The sequence below is a fragment of the Sciurus vulgaris genome (assembly GCF_902686455.1).
Source record: "Sciurus vulgaris genome assembly, chromosome: 12".
Lineage (NCBI taxonomy): Eukaryota > Metazoa > Chordata > Mammalia > Rodentia > Sciuridae > Sciurus > Sciurus vulgaris.
In genome coordinates, this window is record NC_136473.1 from 28,537,816 (window position 1) to 28,563,195 (window position 25,380).

Genomic DNA, 25,380 nt, shown 5'->3' on the forward strand with positions numbered 1-25,380 from the left:
AGAGCACACTCTCATCAAACATATTGAGGACTTAAGTAAGGCAAAATGTAACTCAAAATATAGGGATCTTTGAAACTTGGCACCACCCAGGATTCCTGACATGTCACAGTCTGAAGTGCACTCTGAAGGACCTGAGGGAATTCCTGAAATGTAGCTCTGAGTCCACAGACAGTTTGGGAATCTCCACGAACCCTCCAGGGTCATCCTTCCCCCAAGGTGCCTTCTCAGTGGAGAACTATTCCAGTTTCAAGCTAGCCTTGTAGCTCAGTGGTTTTATACATTGAATGACATTCCAGGAAAGAATCTCCCTCATTTTTTGCAAGATGTACTTTGGTATTTGGATATATAGCTTTTCTTTGCTCTTCCCAATATCTCCCTAGTCCATTATGAATTATTGCAGGCAACCGTAAAAAGGAACACTAGTTTTTTAAAAGAATGAGGAAGAGTTTAATCAGTAAAGAACACTGAATTACAGTTTAGGCTCTACTGTTGATTTAATGTATATTATGCTCTGTGAAATGGTTTCCTCCCTTATAAAATGGGAATTATGTTCAATTGGTCAACTTTACAACACTGTCATGCAGGTTAAATGAGAAACTGCAACATAAAAGCAATGTGTAAATGCAAGATACTTGATATTAATTATATTACTGTATTGGCTCTCATTATTCTCAACACATAAGAGAGCTAAAAAAATTCTTCAAATTCTAGGAATATCACTGATAGCATATAATTGTCTTCAGTTTTATTATCACCTCTATCATTTATCAGAATCATTCCAAGGGCTAAACAAGATCATATTTAAATGACAATAATAAATTCAGGCTAAGGTAATACACTAGCATTCATTGAGTCCTTACTACCTTTTTGGCGCTATGCTAAAATCTTTATATGCATAATCTGATGCAGTTTCTTAAAAAACACTCCAAGAAAGAAATAGATTGTCCCTGTTTTGTTCATGGGAAGACAAAAGCTCAAAGAACTTAAATAACACACATAAGCTCTCAAAGTCAATGTCAGAGTTGGGATTTGAACCCAGCTCTGCTCTTTCGTAGCGCTGCTCTTTCATAGCTGGGACAGACTCTACTAGCTCCTAGCTCTCTCTCTTTAAAGACTAGCCTCAAAGGATGCATGGCACCAATATGAACCTTCATGGGGGCTCCCAAATACTCTCATCAACATTAAATTTGTGAATAATTATCTATGAAATCTCACATATACAACTATTCATCTATTCTTCAAAAATAATTCATACTTTCAATCCCAACTTTCTATAGTATCAATAATTTTGTATCATCTTCATTTAGCAATTAAGATTTCACACACCCCATATATTAACACGTATAATATCCAAATGCAAAACTTTGGGACTCATATATAAATAACAATGGAATACATATCTTTGGGATAAATGTATCCTGATGACATTAAGGGAGGTGCAATTTCTTGAAATACTCTTAGCCTTGAAAATCAAGAAGAATAAGAGATTCAAGATGGCAGATTAGAGGAAGGCTGTATTCCTAGTTGCTCCAAGGTTGGGGACTCAAGTAGTGGCAATACTTCTTCTCAATGAGGTGAATGGGAGAAGAATTCACTGAAGTGTAATATTAGACCATCAGAGAGTCTGAGAGACCCAGAAATTTGGGTGCATTGAAGAGACTGGGTACATTAGATCCAAACTGGTGGCGGCAGTGGCAGCAGTGCCATTTCACCACAGAGGGGAGGGATAACACACAGAGAAAACACAATGGACAAATTTGGTGTGGAAAATCCCGTACAAAGAAACTGTTTGAATTCAGTTGAGCAAAAGTTGCATAGTGACCTGGTTTTGAAAAGTACTCTGTGTTTCTCAACTGGCACATGGAGAGCTGAGGGCAATAATGATCTTGAAGAGAACGTGCTCCATCTTGCTGCTGTGGGAGCCAGGAGATCATAGCAAATATTGCCATTCTATCCCAGGAAGTACCTGCTATATAGCTAGGGTGTACCTAGCAGAATGTGATCAAATCAGGCACAGAGAAGATTGCATTCAATGGAATTCAAGTCAGAGATATGGAGGGGAGTGAAACTCACTTTCCTTTGGGTCTGGTGGCTCACATGAACTGTTGAAGAGGGTCAGAAAACTGAATAGGCATGTGTAATTATATTTGGGGACTCAGCCTGGGAAGTCCAAATTCATGAGTGGTGAAGTGGGTAAGACCTGTGGAGAGGTTAGTTCCCCTGCCCTGAGTGGAATTCTCAGCAGGTCTCTGAAATCCAGATACCCAGCAGAAATCACCAACTACCCAGCATTATAGGTGTGTTGATCTAACTTTATCAGAGAAGATACCACATGACGAAGTCTCAAAGGCCTGATTAAAGCTAAGCCCCAGCCGCTGGAAGTCCCGTTTAGAATTCTGCAGCAGACCCACCCTGGAAATGCATCAATCTGGTCTATCCAGACAAAAGTCCAATCAACAGTACTTCCCATTTCATCTACCTTGTACTAGTGTGAAAGGAAGCTAAAAGCCACTCCAGTCCACTTCAGTTTTAGGCCACTCCAGATGGGACCTCAGTGAAAAACACAAAAAAAGAAAGTGTTTAACAACCCCCAGACCTTGCTCTCTGTAAGGGGTCCATAGCATAAGAAGTAACAAAAGGAAGGGCTGGGATAGCTCAGTAGTAGAGTGCTTGTCTAGCATGTGTGAGACCATGATTTAATCCCCAGAACACACACACACACACACACACACACACACACACACACCAGAAAGAAGTGCAATAAACATCCTCATTGTCTATAGTATTGGCCATTTCCGTGATCTAATTTTCCTTATGTCCTTTCCTTTCTTTCATTTATTTTTTCAATTTTAATTTTTATTTATTTATTTTATTTGGTGTTCTTGATGTTCTGATTGGTTCATAGATGTACATACACATGCATATTTATTTTTCTTTGTGTTTTTAGCACTTTTATGTTTTTTTAATTTTTCTTTTTTGTCTTTTGGGGATTAGGATTTTTTCTTTATTATTTTGGCTTTCACATGTTTTTGTTAGTTTCTCTTTCTCTCCTTTCTTCTCTCCTTAATAGTCAAATTCTCTTCTTCTCTCTTTATTATGTTTTATTTTTTATCCTTCTATATAGTCATTACTTGCTATATCTTTTCTGCTTGTTCTGTGTTTACATTTGAACATTCTAAACTTTCTTTCACCTTTCTATCACATTTTTTTTCTCTCTTTTTTTTTGGGTGGGGGGAAGGAGAGGGCAGGTACTGGGGATTTAATACAAGGGTACTTTACCACTGAGTTACATCCTCAGCTCATTTTTAATTTTTTTTTTTTTTTTTTAATTTTGAGACAGGTCTCACTAAGTTGCTTAGGGCCTTCCTATGTCACTAAGATTGACTTTGAACTTGAGACCCTCCTGCCTCAGCCTCCCAAGTCACTGGCATTGCACCTGGCACATTTTATCTTCTCTTAATGAGTTTTACCAACTTTTAGAATCTTTTGTTTCATGTAATTCTTTCCCCTATCATTAGGTCATTGCAATTAGTATTATAGATTGTGTAGTTGACACCTGCTTTTACTCTAATGCTAGACTTAGTTCAGACCTATTTATTGTTGCTGTTAGCAATTTTTGACCCCACCATTCCTGTTTTTGTGGCAATTAGTGTTGCAAATTCATAGCAGGCACTGTGTATTAACAGTTGTATATTGTTTACTGCTGTTGTTGCTGTTGCTTGTTTCTCCCTTTTCTGCAAGAAGTTAGGAATCCACAGGAACACTATGAGTTCCCAGGGTAGAAATTCTGCTATTGAACTAAACTCAGCCAAAGACAGGGGACCTTGTTCCACACACATACTAACCACATTCATATTTCAACACTGTTTTAATATAATGAAGAGGGAAAACAAAAACTCAAAGCAGTGATCAGGTTATAAGAAGAAATGGCTGGGAGTTCGGGCTCAAGGTTCACTCATGGTTATTCATTCACACTAGAAACTAAAAGAATTCATGACAACTAAGTGGACTCCACAGAAAATACTTGAAGAAACACTACATGCTGAAGAACACAAAAACAAACTCCATAGCTCACAAATGGAAAGACTTCATTTAAAAAGTAGCCATACAAATGAGTAACAGTATCAAATTTAACACTAGAAATAAATCAAAATGGCAGGAATTAATAAGCATCTCCCTATAATAATAGCGAATGTAAATGGTTATCAACTCTCCAATTAAAGACATAGACTGGCAGAATGGATTACAAAACAATACTCCACTATATGTCATTTCCAAGAGACTCACCTTACTTGCAAGTCAGCCACAGGCTGAAAAGGGAAAGGATGGAAATTGATATGCCATGCAAATGAAGCCCCAAAACAAGCAGGAGTAGTTGCTCTCATAATTGACAAAGCCAACTTTGAGCCAATATTACTCAGAAGAGGCAAAGAATGTCACTTCATACTAGTAAAAGAAGCACTTTAACAAGAAGATAAAATTGGTCATAAAAATTTCTGTTCCAAATGTCAATGCATCTAATTACACAAAACGGACACTACTCTATGTAAAGATTCAAATGCTAGTACATGGTACTAGGTTATTTCAACACAGCTCCCTTACCAATAGATAGGACATTCAGATATAAACCCAGTAAAAATTATTCAGACCTAAAAATATAATATAATTCAAACGAACTTAATAGATATCTACAGAGCTTTTCATTCAACAACAGCTGAATTCACTTCCTTATCAAATACTTGTGAAACCTGTTCCAAAACAGAACATATTTTTAGGCAACAAAGCAAATCAGCAAATACAAAAAAGTCAATATAATTCCTTGTATCTTGTCTGAGCATACTGAGATGAAATTAAAAATCAGTGCTAAATAAACTACAGAAATACATGGAGATCGAATGATATAAATTTGGATGATAAATGAGTGACAGAAGTCAGAGGAGAAGTTTTAAAATTCTTAGAATTAAATAAGAACAGTGATCAGCATATCAGAACCTCTGGGACACCATGAAGGCAGTCCTAAGAAGAACAGTTTTTTTGTCTGGTTTTTGTTTTGTTTTTTTTTTTTTTTTTTTTTTTTTGGTTTTTGGTTGGGGGTTTGCGTTTTTCCTTCGGGGGGGGGGGGTTGTTTTGTATTTGGGTATTTTTGTACCAGGGATTAAACCCAGGGGTGCTTCACCACTGAATCAGATCCCCAGGCCTTTTTACTTTTACTTTTTAATTTTGAGACAGGGTCTTGCTAAGTTGCTTAGAGCCTTAGTAAGATGCTGAAGCTTGTCTCCAGTTTGCAATACTCCTGTCTCAGCCTCTTAAGGCACTGAGATTACAGACAGTTACCCCTGGGCCCAATATAAGAAAATCAGAAAGATCCCAAATAAACAGACTACAGATGCATCTCAAGACCCTTAAAACAAGAACAAACAAATTCCAAAACCAGTAGAAGGAAGGAAATAATTAAGATCAGAGTGGAAGTCAATAAAAAAGAAAATTTAAAAAAATCAATACAATGGATTAATAAAACAAACAGTTGTTTCCTTGAAAAGAAATAAGATTGATAAACCCTTATCCAAACTAACCCAAGAAAAAGAGATAAGACTCAAATTAATAAAATAAAGGTTGAAAAAGGATAAATCACCACAGATATCACAGATATCTAGAGGATCATTAGGCACAAATTTGAAAACTTACACAGTAAAAAATTTGAAAACCTAGAAGAAATAGATACATTTCTACATGCATATGAATTGCCAAAATAAAATTAAAAGAATGTATAAAACGTTCAAGTCCTAAACAGAACAATAACAAGCAATGAGATTCAAGCAATAAGAAGAAAAAAAAAAGAAAAAAAGAAAAACTTAAGACCTGATGAATTACCAGCTGAATTATGGGTCCTTTAAAGATAAATTAATGCAAGTGTGCCTCATAGTATTCCACGAAATAGAGGGAGGTGGAGCACATGTAATTTCATTCTATGAAGTCAGTATCACACTGATACCAAAACCGGATAAGTACACATCAAGGAAAACAACAGACCAATATCCCTAATGAATTTAGATGCAAAAATCCTTAATATAAAATTAGTAAATCATATTCAACAAGAAGATTATACATCATGACTAAGTTGGGTTTATTCTAAGATTACAAAGACGGTTTACTGCTTTTCAGAGGCATTTCGAGTTGGCTGGACTGTGGAGATCTGAAAGTTTCAACTGCTGCCAGAGAACCCAGGGAGCCCAGAAAACACAGAATCACTTACTGGATTTGTTGTCTTTTCCTGTAAGTTTGTCGAGATTGATTTTAGGGTCTTCAGTCATAAAAGATTTCAGAAGAGGGGATCCAAGATGGAGGACTAGAGGGAGGCTGCGTTCCTTGTTGCTCTGTAACTCCGGTTTCAAGCAGAAGATATCTGTTTCTCGGTGAGGCAGTTTTTGCTGCTTATTGATTCCCTGGTGTTTACCCCATTTTTCTGCCATGATGACCTGCAGTCTGCCAGCATATCGATGCCTTTTTTGAGTGCAGATTGCTCACTGTCAGTGCCTATTATCCACCATTTGCCTGCCTCTGGCCGGTCCATTGCCTGCCTTACACCTATCCATCACCCAACACATGAGGTTCACCTCCCAGTCGTCCGACAACAGTCAGCAAACTGATCTCCGAGCGCCAGTGGAGCACCAGCTGCCTGCTGTTGCCTGAAAGTTCTCTGTCACAGTACCTGCAGGTTTGATTACACATGGCTGCCACCATTTTGAGACAACAACCAAGCCCTGTAGGACCCCTGGCCGGACTGACTGAGCCCCGTCTCCAGGAGACCTCAGACCCACCGAACACTTCCTGCCTCTGGGGCCCTCACATCGACTGACTGCTCTCTGCCGCCAGGACCCCCAGACCAACTGACTGCGCCCTATTACCGGGACCCCAGACCGACTGATTGCACCCGGCCTCCTGGATCCCACAACCACACCAAACACACCGGACCTCCAGGATCCCTGCCGGACCAACCACATCCCGTCTCCAGGACCTCCAGCTGACCATGTCCACACCCTGAGTTGCAGCTCTCCATTTGCCAACACATTTCAAAGCCAAAGAGACCACCTTGGATAAACCTGGAAGCCATAGCTCTGATCTTTAGGTGGGGCAAATCCCATCCTGAGCCCCTGCTGGAGACTTGAAGTTCATTGTCAGGTACCTCTCATGCATCAGGCTACTGAACACTGGGAGGTTTCATTACTATATGACTGTTATACTGTAGATTTAATTTTTTCTCCTTACAGAAAAAATTTGTTTTTATTTCTTTACTTTTCTTGCTCTCTTTTCCTTTTGTTTACCTGTTCCCTCAGAGTCTCTTTCTCCCTTTTTTGCATGCTAACATTCAATTTCTTTTGATTACACTCTCACCCTTTCTATTATCTAGAACTTCTGTATAATCTTTTCTTATCCCATTAACAGCCACATTCTACATCCTTATGCATCCTTTTTGTCCTGCATTAGAAACTGCAGACCTTATTGCAAATCTGTTTGTTCTATTGAAAATAATATTTTAACTCATTCTGTTTATTATGACAATTTTGTTATTGTCCTCATAGGAGCTATTTGGTCTAGGATTGCATAGTGTCTGAATTGGGCACTGCTAATAGTTATCTCCCCTTAAAGAAAGGGTTTTGGAAACATATAGGGCCACTATAAGCCTATAGGGGGAAATCTGCAATACCCCAGATCTGAACTGCTAGAGGGGAAGATACATGAACAACATGAAAAAACAAGGGAAGAAAATGATCCAAACAAATCTAGATTCTATAGTAATAGAATCCAATGGCAGTATGTTAGAAGAAATGTCAGAAAAGGACTTCAGATTATACATGATGAAGATGATTCGTGAAGCAAAGGATGAGATAAGAGAGCAAATGCAGGCAATGAATGATAAAACCAATAAGCTGAAGGAGCACCTGCAGGAAGCAAAAGATCATTTCAACAAAGAGATAGAGATTCTCAAAAACAACCAAACGGAAATCCTTGGAATGAAGGAAACAATAAACCAAATAAAAAACTCAATGGAAAGCATCACCAAAAGACTAGACCACTTGAAGACAGGACCTCAGACAATGAAGACAAAACATTCAATCTTGAAAATAAAGTTGTCCAAACAGAGAAGATGGTTAGAAATCATGAACAGAATCTCCAAGAACTATGGGACATCATGAAAGGACCAGATTTAAGAATTATTGGGATTGAGGAAGGCACAGAGATACAAACAAAAGGAATGAACAACCTATTCAATGAAATAATATCAGAAAATTTCCCAAGCCTGAAGAATGAAATGGAAAATCAAATACAAGAGGCTTACAGAACACCAAATGCACAGAATCACAACAGATCCACACCAAGGCACATTATAATGAAAATGCCTAACATTCAAAATAAAGATAGGATTTTGAAGGGTGTGAGAGAAAATCATCAGATTACATATAGGGGGAGATGAATACAGATAGCAGCTGACTTCTCAACCCAGACTCTAAAAGCTAGAAGGGCCTGGACCAACATATTTCAAGCTCTGAAAGAACATGGTTGCCAACCAAGAATCCTAAACCCAGCTAAACTAACCTTCAGATTTGAAGATGAAATAAAATCCTTCCATGATAAACAAAAGTTAAAAGAATTTACAAATAGAAAGCCTGCACTACAGAATGTTCTCAACAAAATATTCCATGAGGAGGAAATGAAAAACAACAATGTAGGTCACCAAAGGGAGGAACTACCGTAGAGAAAAACCACTCAAAGGAGAAACCAAGCCAACTTAAAAACCAAAAATAAGCCAAATGACTGGGAATACAAATCATATCTCAATAATAACCCTGAACACTAATGGCCTAAACTCATCAATCAAAAAACATAGACTGGCAGAATGGATTAAAAAGAAAGACCCAACAATATGCTGTCTGCAAGAGACTCATCTCATAGAAAAAGGCATCCACAGACTAAAGGTGAAAGGATGGGAAAAAACCTACCACGCACATGGACTCAGTAAAAAAGCGGGGGTTTCCATCCTTATATCAGATAAAGAAGACTTTGAGCCAAAGTTAGTCAGAAGGGATAAAGAAGGACATTTTATACTGCTTAAGGGAATCATAAATCTGGAAGACATAACGATAGTAAATATTTATGCCCCAAACAATGGTGGATCCATTTACATCAAACAAATCCTTCTCAATTGCAAGAATCACATAGACCACAACACAATAATTCTGGGTGACTTTAACACACCGCTGTCACCATTAGATAGATCTTCCAAACAAAAACCAACCAAAGAAGCCATAGAACTCAATAACACAATCAAAAACCTAGGCTTAATAGACATATACAGAATATTCCATCCATCGACGAGCAGATTCACTTTCTTCTCAGCAGCACATGGAACCTTCTCGAAAATAGACCATATGTTATGCCACAAAGCAGCCCTTAGGAAATGCAAAAAAATAGAGATACTGCCTTGTGTTCTATCAGATCATAATGGACTGAGAGTAGAAATCAATGGAAAAAATTAAAAACAGAAATTATTTCAACACATGGAGACTAAATAATATGCTATTGAATGAAACATGGATAACAGAAAACGTCAGGGAGGAGATAAAAAAAATCCTCAGAGGTCAATAAGAATGATGATACAACATAGCAAAATCTCTGGGACACTATGAAAGCAGTACTAAGAGGAAAATTCATTGCATGGAGCACATTTCAGAAAAGAATGAAAAGTCAACAACTAAATGACCTAACATTATAGCTCAAAGCCCTCGAAAAAGAAGAACAGAATAACAGCAAAAGTAGTAGAAGACAGGAAATAATTAAAATCAGAGCTGAAATCAATGAAATTGAAACAAAAGAAACAATTCAAAAAATTGACAAAACAAAAAGTTCGTTCATTGAGAAAGTAAACAAAATAGACAAACCCTTGGCCACACTAACAAAGAGAAGGAGAGAGAAAACTCAAATTACTAAAATTCGTGATGAAAAAGGAAATATCATGACAGACACCACTGAGATACAGAACATAATGAGAAGCTACTTTGAAAATCTGTATTCCAACAAAATAGAATCTACTGAAGACATTGACAAATTTCTAGAGACATATGCTCCTCCCAAACTGAACCAGGAGGACATACACGATTTAAACAGATCAATATCCAGCAATGAAATAGAAGAAGTCATTAAAAACCTACCATCGAGGAAAAGCCCAGGACCAGATGGATTCTTAGCTGAGTTCTACAAGACCTTCAAAGAAGATCTCATTCCAATACTTCTCAAAGTATTCCAGGAAATAGAAAAGGAGGGAACCCTACCAAACTCATTCTATGAAGCTAATATCACACTCATACCCAAACCAGGCAAAGACACATCAAGGAAAGAAAATTTTAGACCAATATCCTTGATGAATACAGATGCAAAGATCCTTAACAAAATATTGGCAAACCGTATCCAAAAGCATATTAAGAAAATAATGCACCACGATCAAGTGGGGTTCATCCCTAGAACGCAAGGATGGTATAACATCTGTAAATCAATAAACGTAATCCGTCATGTCAATAGACTTAAAGATAAGAATCATATGGTTATTTCAATTGACGCAGAAAAAGCGTTTGAGAAAATACAACACTGCTTCATGCTCAAAACACTAGAAAAAATAGGGATAGTAGGAACATACCTGAACATTGTAAAGGCTATTTATGCTAATCCCATGGCCAACATCATTCTTAATGGAGAAAAACTGAAACCATTCCCTTTAAAAATGGGAACAAGACAGGAATGTCCTCTTTCACCACTTCTATTCAACATTGTCCTCGAAAATCTAGCCAGAACAATTAGGCAGACTGAAGAAATTAAAGGGATACGAATAGGAAAAGAGGAACTTAAGCTGTCCCTATTTGCTGATGACATGATTCTATATTTAGAGGATCCAAAAAACTCCTCCAGAAAACTTCTAAACCTCATCAATGAATTCAGCAAAATAGCTGACTATAAAATCAACACGCATAAATCTAAAGCATTTTTATATGCAAGCGACGAAACAGCTAAAAGGGAAATGAGGAAAACAACCCCATTTGTAATAGCCTCAAAAAAAAAAAAATAAAATATTTGGGCATCAATCTAATCAAAGAGGTAAAAGATCTCTATAATGAAAATTACAAAACATTGAAGAAAGAAATTGAGGAAAACCTTAGAAGATGGAAAGATCTCCCATGTTCTTGGATAGGCAGCATTAATATTGTCAAAACGGCCATACTACCAAAAGTGCTCTACAGATTCAATGCAATTTCAATTAAAATCCCAATGATGCACCTTACAGAAATAGAGCAAGCAATCATGAAATTCATCTGGAAGAATAAGAAACCCAGAATAGCTAAAGCAATACTCAGTAGAAAGAGCGAAGCAGGGAGTATCGCAATACCAGAACTTCCACCATACTACAAAGCCATAGTAACTATAACGGCATGGAATTGGCACCACAATAGACAGGTAGATCAATGGTACAGAATAGAGGACACGGACACAAACCCAAATAAATACAATTTTCTCATTCTAGACAAAGGTGCCAAAAATATGCAATGGAGAAAAGATAGCCTCTTCAACAAATGGTGCTGGGAAAACTGGAAATCCATATGCAACAGAATGAAACTAAACCCCTATCTCTCACCCTGCACAAAAATCAACTCACAATGAATCAGGACCTTGAAATCAGACCAGAGACCCTGCATCTTATAGAAGAAAAAGTAGGTCCAAATCTTCAACTTGTTGGCTTAGGATCAGACTTCCTTAACAGGACTCCCATAGCACAAGAAATAAAAGCAAGAATCAATAACTGGGATAGATTCAAACTAAAAAGCTTTCTCTCAGCAAAGGAAACTATCAGTAACGTGAAGAGAGAGCCTACAGAGTGGGAGAATATCTTTGCCACTCATAATTCAAATAGAGCACTAATTTCCAGAATCTATAAAGAACTCAAAAAACTCTACACGAAGAATACAAATAACCCAATCAACAATGGGCTAAGGATATGAACAGACACGTCACAGAAGAAGATCTACAAGCAATTAACAAATATATGAAAAAAAATTCACCATCTTTAGTAATAAGAGAAATTCAAATCAAAACTACACTAAGATTCCATCTCACCCCAATTAGAATGGCGATTATCAAGAATACAAGCAACAACAGGTGTTGGAGAGGATGTGGGGAAAAAGGTACACTCATACATTGCTGGTGGGGTTGCGAATTATTGCAGCCACTCTGGAAAGCAGTGTGAAGATTCCTTAGAAAACTTGGAATGGAACACCATTTGACCCAGCTATTCCACTCCTTGGCCTATACCCAAAGGACTTAAAATCAGCATACTACAGAGATACAGCCACATCAGTGTTCATAGCTGCTCAATTCACAGTAGCCAGACTGTGGAACCAATCTAGATGTCCTTCAATTGATGAATGGATAAAGAAACTGTGGTATATTTATACAATGGAATATTACTCAGCTATAAAGAATAATAAAATTATGGCATTTGCAGGCAAAGGGGTGCAGTTGGAGAATATCATGCTAAGTGAGATAAGCCAATCTCAAAAATCCAAAAGGCAAATGATTTCACTGATAAGCAGATGATGACACATAATAGGGGGTGGGAGGGGGGCAAGAATGGAAGAAGGAGGGACTGAATAGAGGGAAAAGAGGGGTGGGAGGGGTGGGGGTAAGAAAAAAATAACAGAATGAATCAAACATCATTACCCTATGTAAATGTATGATTATGCAAATGGTATATGGTTACTCCATGTACAAACAGAAACAACATGTATCCCATTTGTTTACAATAAAAATAAATTAAAATTTAAAAAAGGAAAAGAAAAAGATTTCAAAAATGGTGGAGGTTTAAGATTGTGATCTCTTCTCCTGACTTTTGAGTTAAGGCCATCCACCACAATAAAGAAATAGATTTATTTATGAATACTGTCAAAAAACAAACAAACAAAAAAGATGGTTTACCATATGCAAATTAACAAATATAATTCACCACAGAAACAGAATTAAGGACAAAATCACATAGTCATCTCAATAGGTGCAGAGCAAACTTTTGACAAAATTCAGCATTTACACATGAAAGCAAAACAAAACACTGAAGAATTCAGGGAGAGAAGGAAGTTACCTCAACATTGTAAAGATTAAATACAACAAACTGAAAGCCAACATCACATTGAGTGGGGGAAAACTGAAAGCATTTCTTTAAAATCCAGGACAAGACAAGGATGTCCACTCTTGCCACTACTATTCACTACAGTACTAGAAATTTTATCCATAGAAATTGGACAAGAAAAAGAAATGAAAGGGATAGAAATTGAAGGCAGGATTGATTAGGGAATCCTGTCTCAGGCCCCACCTCTCCTCAATTAGCAGAGCTGATGTGAGCCTAAGGACCTCCCTTTCATCCTGCCCCATTGCTGTTACTAGAGGATCCAACTTCCCCAAAGTGCAAACAGCAAAATTTGTTTTAAAAAATTTGTCCAGGGGGTGATCCAAGAGGGCGGACTAGAGGGTAACTGCATCTCCAGTCGCTCCAAAACCCAGGATTCAAGAAGGGGAGGCATTGAGAGACTTGGACTAAAAGAGAGCCACGGGGTGAGCCTCCCCCACCTGGTGAAGCTCGGCCCGGGCGGTGGGCCCGGATTCCAGCGGCTTATTAGAGTAGGGCAGGGCAGCGAGAGTCTTCCCCAGGCAGCCCTGCGCACTCCAGCGGTGGGCTCCTCCCACACGGCCAGCTACTCGGAGCAGGCCCCCCAGTGAGAGCCCTTCTGCACAGAACCAGCTCCAAGTCCCTCAGCAAGCTCCGGCTGGCCTGCACGTTGCTTCAGAGACCAGGACAGGGCAGCCAGGGACTTCCCCAAGTAGCCCGACTCCCTCTGGCGAGAAGCGCCTTTCTAGGCTAGCTTCTCAGAGTGGACCACTCAGTGAGAGCCTTTCTACACAGAGCCAGCCACAAGTCCCCAAGCCAGCGGAGATGTCCGACCTGCAAGCAGCCTCTGGGACCAGGGCAGGGCAACCAGAGACCTCTCCAGGTCTCTCTCCCTGGAACCAGTAGCGGGCTAGGGGCAGCTTTCTTCAGAAGCACTGCATTATCAAGTTACTCCAAGAATTCAGGCTACTGAAGGCTGGGAGGTGATACACTGGAAATCTACAGGGACACTATAAGCCAATAGAGGAAATCTGCAATATCACAGAGTCCCACTGACATCTGACCAATATGAGAAAACAAGAGAAGAAAATGTCCCAAACGAACCTAGATACTATATCAATAAAACCCAATGATAGCACAGCAGAAGAAATGACAGAAAGGGAGTTCAGAATGTACATAATTAAAACAATCAGGGAAGCAAACGAGGAGATGAAAGAGAAAATGCAGGCATTGAAGGAGGAGATGAAAGAGCAAATGCAGGCATTAAATGATCGCACCAATCAACAGTTAAAAGACCAAATATGGGAAGCAAGAGATCATTTCAATAAAGAGTTAGAGATACTGAAAAAAAACCAAACAGAAATCCTTGAAATGAAGGAAACAATAAACCAAGTTAAAAACCCCACAGAAAGCATAACCAATAGGATAGAACACCTGGAAGACAGAACCTCAGACATTGAAGACAAAATATATAATCTTGAAAACAAAGTTGACCAAACAGAAAAGATGGTAAGAAATCATGAACAGAATGTACAAGAATTATGGAATATCATGAAAAGGCCAAATTTAAGAATTACTGGGATTGAGGAAGACTTAGAGAAACAAACCAAAGGAATGAACAATCTATAAATGAAATAATATCAGAAAAATTCCCAAATCTAAAGAATGAAATGGAAAACCAAGTACAAGAGGCTTATAGGATTCCAAATATACAAAATTACAACAGATCCACACCAAGGCACATTATGATGAAAATAACTAACATACAAAATAAAGACAGAATTTTAAAGGCCACGAGAGAAAAGAATCAAATTAAATTCAGGGGGAAACCAATAAGAATATCAGCAGATTTTTCAATCCAGACCCTAAAAGCTAGAAGGGCCTGGAACAACATTTTTCAAGCCCTGAAAGAAAATGGATGCCAACAAAGAATCTTATACCCAGCAAAACGTACTTTCAGATTTGACGATGAAATAAGATCCTTCCATGATAAACAAAAGCTAAAGGAATTTACAAAAAGAAACCCGGCATTACAGAATATTCTCAGCAAAATATTCCATGAGGAAGAGATGAAAAACAACGATGCAAATCAGCAACGGGAGGAACTAGCCTAAAGGAATAGCGAAATAAAGGAGAAACCAAATCATGTCAAAAAACAAAAATGAGTCAAATGACTGGGAATACAAATCATATCACAATAATAACCCTGAATGTTAATGGCCTGAACTCATCAACCAAAAGACATAGACTGGCAGATGGGATTAAAAAGAAAAATCCAAAAATATGCTGCCTACAAGAGACTCATCTCATAGAAAGAGATACCCATAGACTAAAGGTGAAAGGATGGGAAAAAACATACCATGCACATGGACACAGCAAAAAAGCTGGAGTATCCATCCTCATTTCAGATAATGTGGACTTCAAGCCAAAGTTAGTCAGAAGGGATAAAGAAGGACATTACATACTGCTTAAGAGAAGCATAAATCAGCAAGACGTAACAATCATAAATATCTATGCCCAAACATTGGCTCATCCATGTACGTCAAACAAATCCTTCTCAATTCCAGAAATCAAATAGACCACAACACAATAATACTAGGCGATTTTAACACACCTCTCTCACCGCTGGATAGATCGTCCAAACAATAATTGAATGAAGAAACCATAGATCTCAATAACACAATCAACAATTTAGACTTAACTGACTTATATAGAATATACCATCCAACCAAGAGCAAATACACTTTCTTCTCAGCAGTACATGGATCCTTCTCTAAAATAGACCATGTTTTATGCCACAAAGCTACTGTTAGCAAATACAAGAAGATAGAGATATTACCTTGTACTCTATCAGATCATAATGGATTGAAATTAGAAATAAATGACAGAATAAATAACAGAAACTTCTCCAATACTTGGAGATTAAATAATACACTATTATATGATGAATGGATAACAGAAGACATCATGAGGGAAATTAAAAAATTCTTAGAAGTAAACGAGAACAAAGACACATCATATCAAAATCTCTGGGACACTATGAAAGCGGTACTTAGAGGAAGATTTATTTCATGGGGCAAATTCAACAAAAGAAGTAAAAATCAACAAATAAACGACATAACACTACAGCTCAAAGCCCTAGAAAAAGAAGAGCAGACCAACACAAAAAGTAGTAAAAGACAGGAAATAGTTAAAATCAGAGCTGAAATCAACAAAATTGAAACAAAAGAAACAATCGGAAAAATTAACAAAATAAATAGTTGGTTCTTTGAAACAATAAACAAAATTGATAAACCCTTAGCCACACTAACAAAGAGAAAGAGGGAGAAAACTCAAATTACTAAAATTCGGAATGAACAAGGAAATATCACAACAGACACGAGTGAAATACAAAACATAATTAGAAGCTATTTTGAAAATCTATACTCCAACAAAACAGAAAACCTGGAAGACATCAACAAGTTTCTAGAGACTCATGAATTACCTAAACTGAATGAAGAGGACATACACAACTTAAATAAATCAATTTCAAGCAATGAAATAGAAGAGGTCATCAAAAGCCTACCAACAAAGAAAAGTCTGGGACCAGAAGGGTTCTCAGCTGAGTTCTACAAAACCTTTAAAGAAGAGCTCATTCCAATACTCCTCAAAGTATTCCATGAAATAGAAGAAGATGGAACCCTCCCAAACTCATTCTATGAAGCCAATATCACCCTGATACCTAAACCAGACAGAGACTCATCAAGGAAAGAAAATTTCAGACCAATATCCTTAATGAACATCGACACAAAAATCTCAACAAAATTTTAGCAAATCGCATACAAAAATGTATTAAAAAGATAGTGCACCACGATCAAGTGGGTTTTATCCCAGGGATGCAAGGTTGGTTCAACATCCGGGAATCAATAAATGTCATTCACCATATCAACAGACTAAAAGTCAAGAATCACATGATTATTTCAATAGATGCAGAAAAAGCATTTGATAAAATACAGCATCCCTTCATGCTCAAAACACTAGAAAAAATAGGGATAGTGGGAACATTCCTTAACATTGTAAAGGCCATCTACGCTAAGCCCATGGCTAATGTCATTCTAAATGGTGAAAAACTGAAAGCATTCCCCCTAAAAACTGGAACAAGGCAGGGATGCCCTCTTTCACCACTTCTATTCAACATCATTCTTGAGACTCTAGCCAGAGCAATTAGACAAACCAAGGAAATTAAAGAGATATGAATTGGAAAAGAAGAACTCAAACTATCCCTGTTCGCTGATGACATGATTATATATTTAGAGGAACCTGGAAATTCCACCAGAAAACTCTTAGAACTCATAAGTGAATTCAGTAAAGTAGCAGGTTACAAGATCAATGCTCATAAATCCAATGCATTTTTATACATAAGTGATGAATCTTCAGAAAGAGAAATTAGGAAAACGACCCCATTCACAATAGTCTCAAAAAAAGCAAAATACTTGGGAATCAATCTCACAAAAGAGGTGAAAGACCTCTACAATGAGAACTACAGAACACTAAAGAAAGAAATTAAAGAAAACCTTAGAAGATGGAAAGATCTCCCATGTTCCTGGATAGGCAGAATTAATATTGTCATAATGGCCATACTACCAAAAGTGCTATACAGATTCAATGCAATTCCAATTAAAATCCCAATGATGTACCTTCCAGAAATAGAGCAAGCAATTCTGAAATTCATCTGGAAGAATAAGAAACCCAGAATAGCTAAAGCAATCCTCAGTAGAAAGAGCGAAGCAGGGGGTATCGCAATACCAGATCTTCAACTCTATTACAAAGCAATAGTAACAAAAACAGCATGGTATTGGTACCAAAATAGACAGGTAGATCAATGGTACAGAATAGAGGACATGGACACAAACCCAAATAAATACAATTTTCTCATTCTAGACAAAGGTGCCAAAAATATGCAATGGAGAAAAGATAGCCTCTTCAACAAATGGTGCTGGGAAAACTGGAAATCCATATGCAACAGAAAGAAATTAAATCCCTATCTGTCACCGTGCACAAAACTCAACTTAAAATGCATCAAGGACCTCGGAATCAGACCAGAGACCCTGCATCTTACAGAAGAAAAAGTAGGTCCAAACCTTCAACTTGTTGGCTTACGATCAGACTTCCTTAACAGGACTTCCATAGCACAAGAAATAAAAGCTAGAATCAACCACTGGGATAGATTCAAACTAAAACGCTTTCTCTCAGCAAAGGAAACTATCAGTAACGTGAAGAGAGAGCCTACAGAGTGGGAGAATATCTTTGCCACTCATACTTCAGATAGAGCGCTAATTTCCAGAATCTATAGAGAACTCAAAAAACTCTACACCAAGAATACAAATAATCCAATCAACAAATGAGCTAAGGAAATGAACAGACACTTCACAGAAGATGTACAAGCAATCAACAGATATATGAAAAAATGTTCAATATCTCTAGTAATAAGAGAAATGCAAATCAAAACTACCCTAAGATTTTATCTCACCCCAATTAGAATGGCGATTATCAAGAACACAAGCAACAATAGGTATTGGCGAGGATGTGGGGAAAAAGGTACACTCATACATTGTTGGTGGGGTTGCAAATTAGTGCAGCCACTCTGAAAGCAGTATGGAGATTCCTCAGAAAGCTTGGAATGGAACAACCATTTGACCCAGCTATCCCACTCCTTGGCCTATACCCAAAGGACTTAAAATCAGCATACTACAGAGATACAGCCACATCAATGTTCATAGCCGCTCAATTCACCATAGCCAGATTGTGGAACCAACCTACACGTCCTTCAGTTGATGAATGGATAAAGAAACTGTGGCATATATATACGATGGAATATTACTCCACCATGAAGAATAATAAAATTATGGCATTTGCAGGCAATTGGATGAAACTGGAGAATATCATGCTAAGTGAGATAAGCCAATCTCAAAAAACTAAAGGACGAATGATCTCGCTGATAAGCAGATGAGGACATATAATGGGGGGTAGGAGGGGTTAGCGTTAGGGTTAGGGTTAGGTTTAGGGTTAGGGATAAGGAGGGTCGTAAGAATGGAGGAAGGAAGGATTGTATAGAGGGAAAAGAGGGGTGGAAGGGGTGGGAGGGGTGGAAGGGGTGGGAGGGGTGGGGGGAAGGGGAAAAAATAACAGAATGAATCAAACATTACCCTATGTCAATTTATGATTTTTAATAAAAAAACAAATTTGTCCAATCATGGAAAAGAGCATGTGCAGAACACCCATGTTTGACTTAGAAGGGACAATCTCCTATTAAGGCCCCATATCTTTAACTTGCAGTTCATACATCTAATGTAAAGCTTGAAATAAGTATTTAGTGGTTGTGCAATAAGAATTATGGGTAAGACACAAGAATCTGTCAATTACCTCTTGTTTAGCATCAGTCACTCCTATCAAAAAGCTTACCAAAGGCAAACAAAGAACTGAAAAGTGCATATAAGACCAAACCCTCTCTGATGGGTGGACAGATGTGTTTGTGATGCTCCCATTGCAAGGCTGCAGCATGTCTTCCTCCAGTAAACTCTCTTAACTGCTTTCCTTTGTCTTGAACTCTCACACCCAAACACCAATCATCATCTAAGCACCCCATGACGAAAATGAGAAAAAGAAGTCAAATTATCATTGTTTGCAGATGATGTGATCCTATACCTAGAAAATCCAAAAAAAAAAAAAAAAAAAACTCCATGAGAGGAAATCTAGAACAAATAAATTCAACAAAGACCAGTTTACAAAAATCGACATACAAAAATCAATAGCTTATCTATATACCAACAAGGAATCTGCTGAGAAAGAAATCAGGAAAACAGTACTATTCACAATATCCTCAAAAAGAAAAGAAACATGCAGGAACAAAACTAACCAAGGAGGTGAAAGACTTCTACAATGAAAACTATAGAACACAGAAAGGGAAAGCTCTCCCATGTTTATGGATAGCCAGAATTAATAATATTTTAACAAAAATGGCCATATTACCAAAAGCAAGATACAAATTCAATGCAATCCCAAACAAAATACCAATGACATTCTTTACAGAACTTGAAAAAAAATTTCTTTGAAAGAATAAAAGTTTCAGTGAGCCAAAGCAATTCTTTTTTTTTTTTTTTTTTTTTGCGCGGTGCTGGGGATCGAACCCAGGGCCTTGTGCTTGTAAGACAAGCACTCTACCAACTGAGCTCTCTCCCCAGCTGTAGCCAAAGCCATTCTAAGAAAAAAAAAAAAAAATACAATAGGCATCATGATAACTTTCTTCAAATTATACTACAGAGCTATAGTAACAAAAACTGCATGGTGCTGGTATAAAAACAGACCAAGGTAACAGAATAAAAGACACAAAAATAAACCCACACCTATACAGTCACTTGACCCTTGATGAATGTGCCAAAACACACATTGAAGAAAAGACAGTCTTTTTAACAAATGGTGCTGGAAAAAATGGTTATCCATATCTAGAAGAATGAGACTAGAACTTTATCTCTTTCCTTGAACAAAAGTCAACTCCAAATGGACCAAAGACCTAGAAATTAGGCTAAAAACTCTGCAACTCCTAGAAGAAATCATAGGGTCAACTCTCCAACGTATAGGCACAGGTAATGACTTTCTGAATAGGACTCCTACAGATCAGGAAATAATACATGGTCTAATAAATGGGATGACTATCAACATTGAAAAATTAGGAAAATGTGTGATATGAAATTCATCAGATAATGTATTTGCTAGAGATGACTGTCCTATGTTCTAATTAAGTAATGCTGAAAGAGTCGAAATTTTGGCATGGCATCAAATTCAAAAGCTTCCGTGCAGCAAAGGAAACAATTAAGAATGTGCAGAGAGAGCCTACAGAATGAGAAAAAATATATATTCGTTAGTTATTCTTTTAACAGAGGATTAAAATCCAGAATATATAAATAACTCGAAAAACTTAACACCAAAAAAAAAAAAACAAATACACGATTAATGAATGGACAAATTAAACAGATATTTCTCAGAAGAAAAAATGCAAATGATTAACAAATATATGAAAAATGTTCAACATCTTCAGCAATTAAGTAAATACATTCTGTCAAAACTACACTGAGATTCCAGTTAGAATGACAGTCATCAAGAATACAAACAACAATAAATGCTGGAGAGGAGGTGGAGGAAAAGGAACACTCTCACACTATTTGTGGGACTATAAATCAGTACAACCACCATGGAAATCAGTATGGAGGTTCCTCAAGACTAGAAATGGAACAACCATATTACCTACATATACCACTCTCAAGTCATCATACTATAGTGACACATGCATACCCAAATTTACAGCATCACAATTCACAATAGTCAAGCTATAGAATCAGCCTAGGAGCCTGTCAATGAAGGAATGGATAAAGTACATGTTACACACACACACAGAAACACACACACACACACACACACAAATGGAGTTTTATTCAGCCATAAAGAAGAATAAAATTATGTCATTTGCAGAAAAATAGATGGAACTTGAGAACAATATGCCAAGTGAAGTAAGCCAAACTCAGAAATTCAAGGGTCATATGTTTTCTCTCACATGTAGAAGCGAGAGAGGAAAAAGAAAAAGAAAGTTTGTTGCAGGTGGGAGGGGGGATCCTGGTGTCTCATGAAAATTGAAGGGAGACCTAGAGTACAGGAAAGGAACCAGGGGGTGGGATGAGGGGAGGAAAAGGAGAAATGCTGAAGAGTAATATTGGCCAAATATATGGCTAGATTGTGTTCATGTCCAAATCTGAAACAATGACTTTTACCATTACGGAAAATTACAATACACCAATTAAAAATATGGAAAAAAGAAAAATAGAAAGAATAAAGGAAAATATTGTATGAGACAGAGAAAATTACATGGAATTAGAGAGATCCAGGCTAACAAATCCCAGATCCACCACTTACTAGCTTAATCACTTGACAAAGTTAATCACTTCTTTAAGTTTCTGTTTCTTCATCTATAACACGAGAGCACAAGTACTTTCACATCACTGGCGTGTTATCAAGTTTAGATTTAATAACAGAATGTGTAAAGCGACTCGGATGGTGTTCGGTAGCTTCTTTTCTATTTTATACTGCTAAGAGATAGCAGTGTGATAGTGCTCACGAATGAGGCTATGAGGAAATAATTCCACAGTTCCCTGAAATTATAAACTGTCATCTATTTAAAACATGTGTGGCTGCCTACACCCACAAACAGAAACTAAAGATTGGAAGAGGATTTCCCAAGCGAAATCACTGAAAAATGTATTGTTGCCACAAAGCAAGATAGTTTAGCACAGGGACAGTCCTTGGTCCAGATGTTCAAATGAAGTCTGTGGAGACAGCTGAAGCAACCAGAATACCACATGCTCTAGAGGGTAGACACAAAGGACTGCCTCCTCCTCACTCTCAATTGCCTCAGGAGGTTGGGACCTTGACCTTCAAAGAGATAGTGTAGGGTAGTGGTTAGAAGTATCAATTATACAGTCAGACAGCTCTAGGGCCAAAGTCTTCCACTCCCTGGTTGGCTGTTCTTGGGGAAGTTGCTTAACCTCCCTAATCATCAGTTTTCCCTTGGGAAAGATAATGATAAAGTCGTTAAAAGACCTGTTTCATGAGGTGACATACTCATATGAGGTGGGAACCAATGAAAGGAAATCCATATATAATGCTCTCAGCACATAATAAATTATCTGTAAAGAAGCAATTAGGGCTTGATAATGATAATGATAGCAAGTGATACAGGAAAGTTTGTTGCCTGAATGACATTCAGAACACAGAGCCCTAGAGAGCCGAGCCAATGTGAAGATAAACAAGATGTACCCCATTTGTGTACAACGAATCAAAATGCAGTCTGTGAAAATAAATAAAAATTAAAAAAAAAAAAAAAAACAAGAACTCCTCTTGGACCTTAGTGGACCAACTTCCTGGTGGTTTACTCTTGTGATCATTTGGACCTTCCACCATTTCTTCACAATTCCTGGTCTAACCAAGAATCTTGGACAGTCAAAAGAACTCCTGCAGGGTGTGACAGGTGGAGGGCCCAAGCTAGCTCGTAGCTACCCACAGGTGACTGTAGAGCTCTGGTCAAGGGTGGAAAGGCCCTACACCTCACTGATGAAAGCAATAGCAACAAAAGAAAAAAAAAAAAAGTTTATTTCTGGAAAACCCTTAAGAGCTCTGTTCTTGCAGAACTGAAAGTCCTCTGATCATGTTCAGGGGCTGCCACACCCAGTCTTGATACTTTAAGATCACTTTACAAACTCCACCCACACTTCACCTCTTGCTTACCACATTCTCTAGCCAGGTTGCTCTACCTCGTATCTTTACCATTAGGCCTTTGCTTATGTTAAAATTCCCAGCTCCTCACTTTTCAAACGTACTCTCTGTTTTTTGACTTTAAAAGATCAGTAAGAAAGAAAATTTAAATCAAAGAAAATTTTTAAGATACCGAGTAAGTAAGAATCATATCTGAAGCTCTGAAAGGAAAAGTTCTAGAGGACAGGGAGTGTTCATCCTCAGTACCTTTAAGTAGATCAGTACAGCCTTTAGCAAAACTGCTAGTTAAGCCAACATTAAATCTTGGTTTATTTAAACTATTTATGTTTTGTTATTGAAGTATTTTTTCTGTAAAAGGGTAATAGAATTTATCAACATAGTTAAGTGTTTTTTTTTTTTTTTTTTTTTTTTTTTTTTTTTTTTTTTAATCTAAAAGCACCAGTTGCTTACAGGATCTCAGTTAATGGTCCAATTATGCCTTAGACCTAAAAAATGTAATGTAAACATTTAAAATAGACCCTGTTTTCAGTTTAACATCACAGTAAAATTCTACATCACAATCTCACAATTATTATTTGTGTAGGTTAATACTGATAACTATATGCAATTTAGTGTACAGAGACATTAAGTTGCAATGTTTGCAACTTGGATGTCATAGACTCAAGCTAACAGCAGTCTTATTACGTGTAATTTTTATCACTCAGAAAATTTATCATGAAGATGTAGAAGATACGTCAATATCAAAACACTTACAGAAACAGTGATTATACCTTCGCCATTTATCTCTGTCTGAATATTTACATTAGTGCTATGCTCACATCCTTATTCACAGTACATTAGAAAATACCCAAAAGCGTCACAGGGACTCCCTGCTAAAGAATTCTTTTACTTACCATCCTGTGATTTTTTTGTAAAGATGACGTTTCTTGTATAAGATAACTTTTATGGGGACCCAAATCAATAGAGTCACTGAAGCCACATAGGCAATAGAACAGGAAACGATCAGCCAATAATGTGTTCGATCAGACATACTCCTGGTCGTTTGATAGGCAGTGGCAAACTGCTCCATAATCACAAGCGTGGGGACTGAGAAAGCAGCAAACTCCAGCAGCTCAAAAACCATGAGCTTGATCAGTCTTCCAGAAGCCATCCTGGGAAGCAAGCAGCTGGGGAACCCCTGCTCCCCTTTTGACTGTGAGTAGCATATGGACACACAGATACTGAATGAGGATCAAGTTCCTTGTACTCAAATCACTAACCAGTGACTTTATTCTTTTATTGACCCTCATATGGTTCAATGATCTTTCAACTTAACAACCACGGTCTCTTAAAGACACAGGGCCATTATGGAAGTGATCGCTAAATGTATTTACATATCCATTATTAGAAATCAAATAAACTCTAAATCTTGTCTCCAAACACTGGCAAAAACAGAGGTTTGTTCTAATGTAATGTTTATTGCTAATTTTATCACAAAAACACATATAATATTCAAACCTTGTTAAGTAAAACATGGAACAATGTCATTTTAGAATTAAAAAGAAAGATGTAATCTGACCCCAAATTTTCATATCTAAGTAAATTCAGGCAAAGAGAGATACTCAGACTCTGCATCTTCATCTTAGAAAACTGCCCCTCATTCTTCCTCAAAGTATTTTAAGAAAGAGTTTGGATTCATTTTGTCAGATTCCTAACTAGGATGTTTTCTTACACTTATTTTCATGCATTATTTCACATTGATTGTCATAAACCACAGATTAACATTATTTTATTAGTTAGGAAACTGAAATGATAATATTAGAAAAATTTTATCAAGATTAGCACAATAAAAGGTATCTCTAGACTAAAAGTATATCAAATATTTACAAAACAATAATTAT

General features: G+C 37.4%; 1 protein-coding gene across 1 annotated transcript in view; it reads right to left on the minus strand.

Annotated features, from left to right (window-relative positions):
- Nucleotides 1-25,165, minus strand: part of TMEM236 (transmembrane protein 236) — a 72,113-nt gene extending 46,948 nt beyond the window's left edge. Inside the window, exon 1 of the mRNA XM_079108219.1 lies at nucleotides 24,394-25,165. Coding sequence (XP_078964345.1) covers nucleotides 24,394-24,650 — 257 coding nt within the window. The 5' untranslated portion in view covers nucleotides 24,651-25,165. The remainder of the gene's footprint in view (nucleotides 1-24,393) is intronic.
- Between the last annotated feature and the right edge of the window lie 215 nt (nucleotides 25,166-25,380).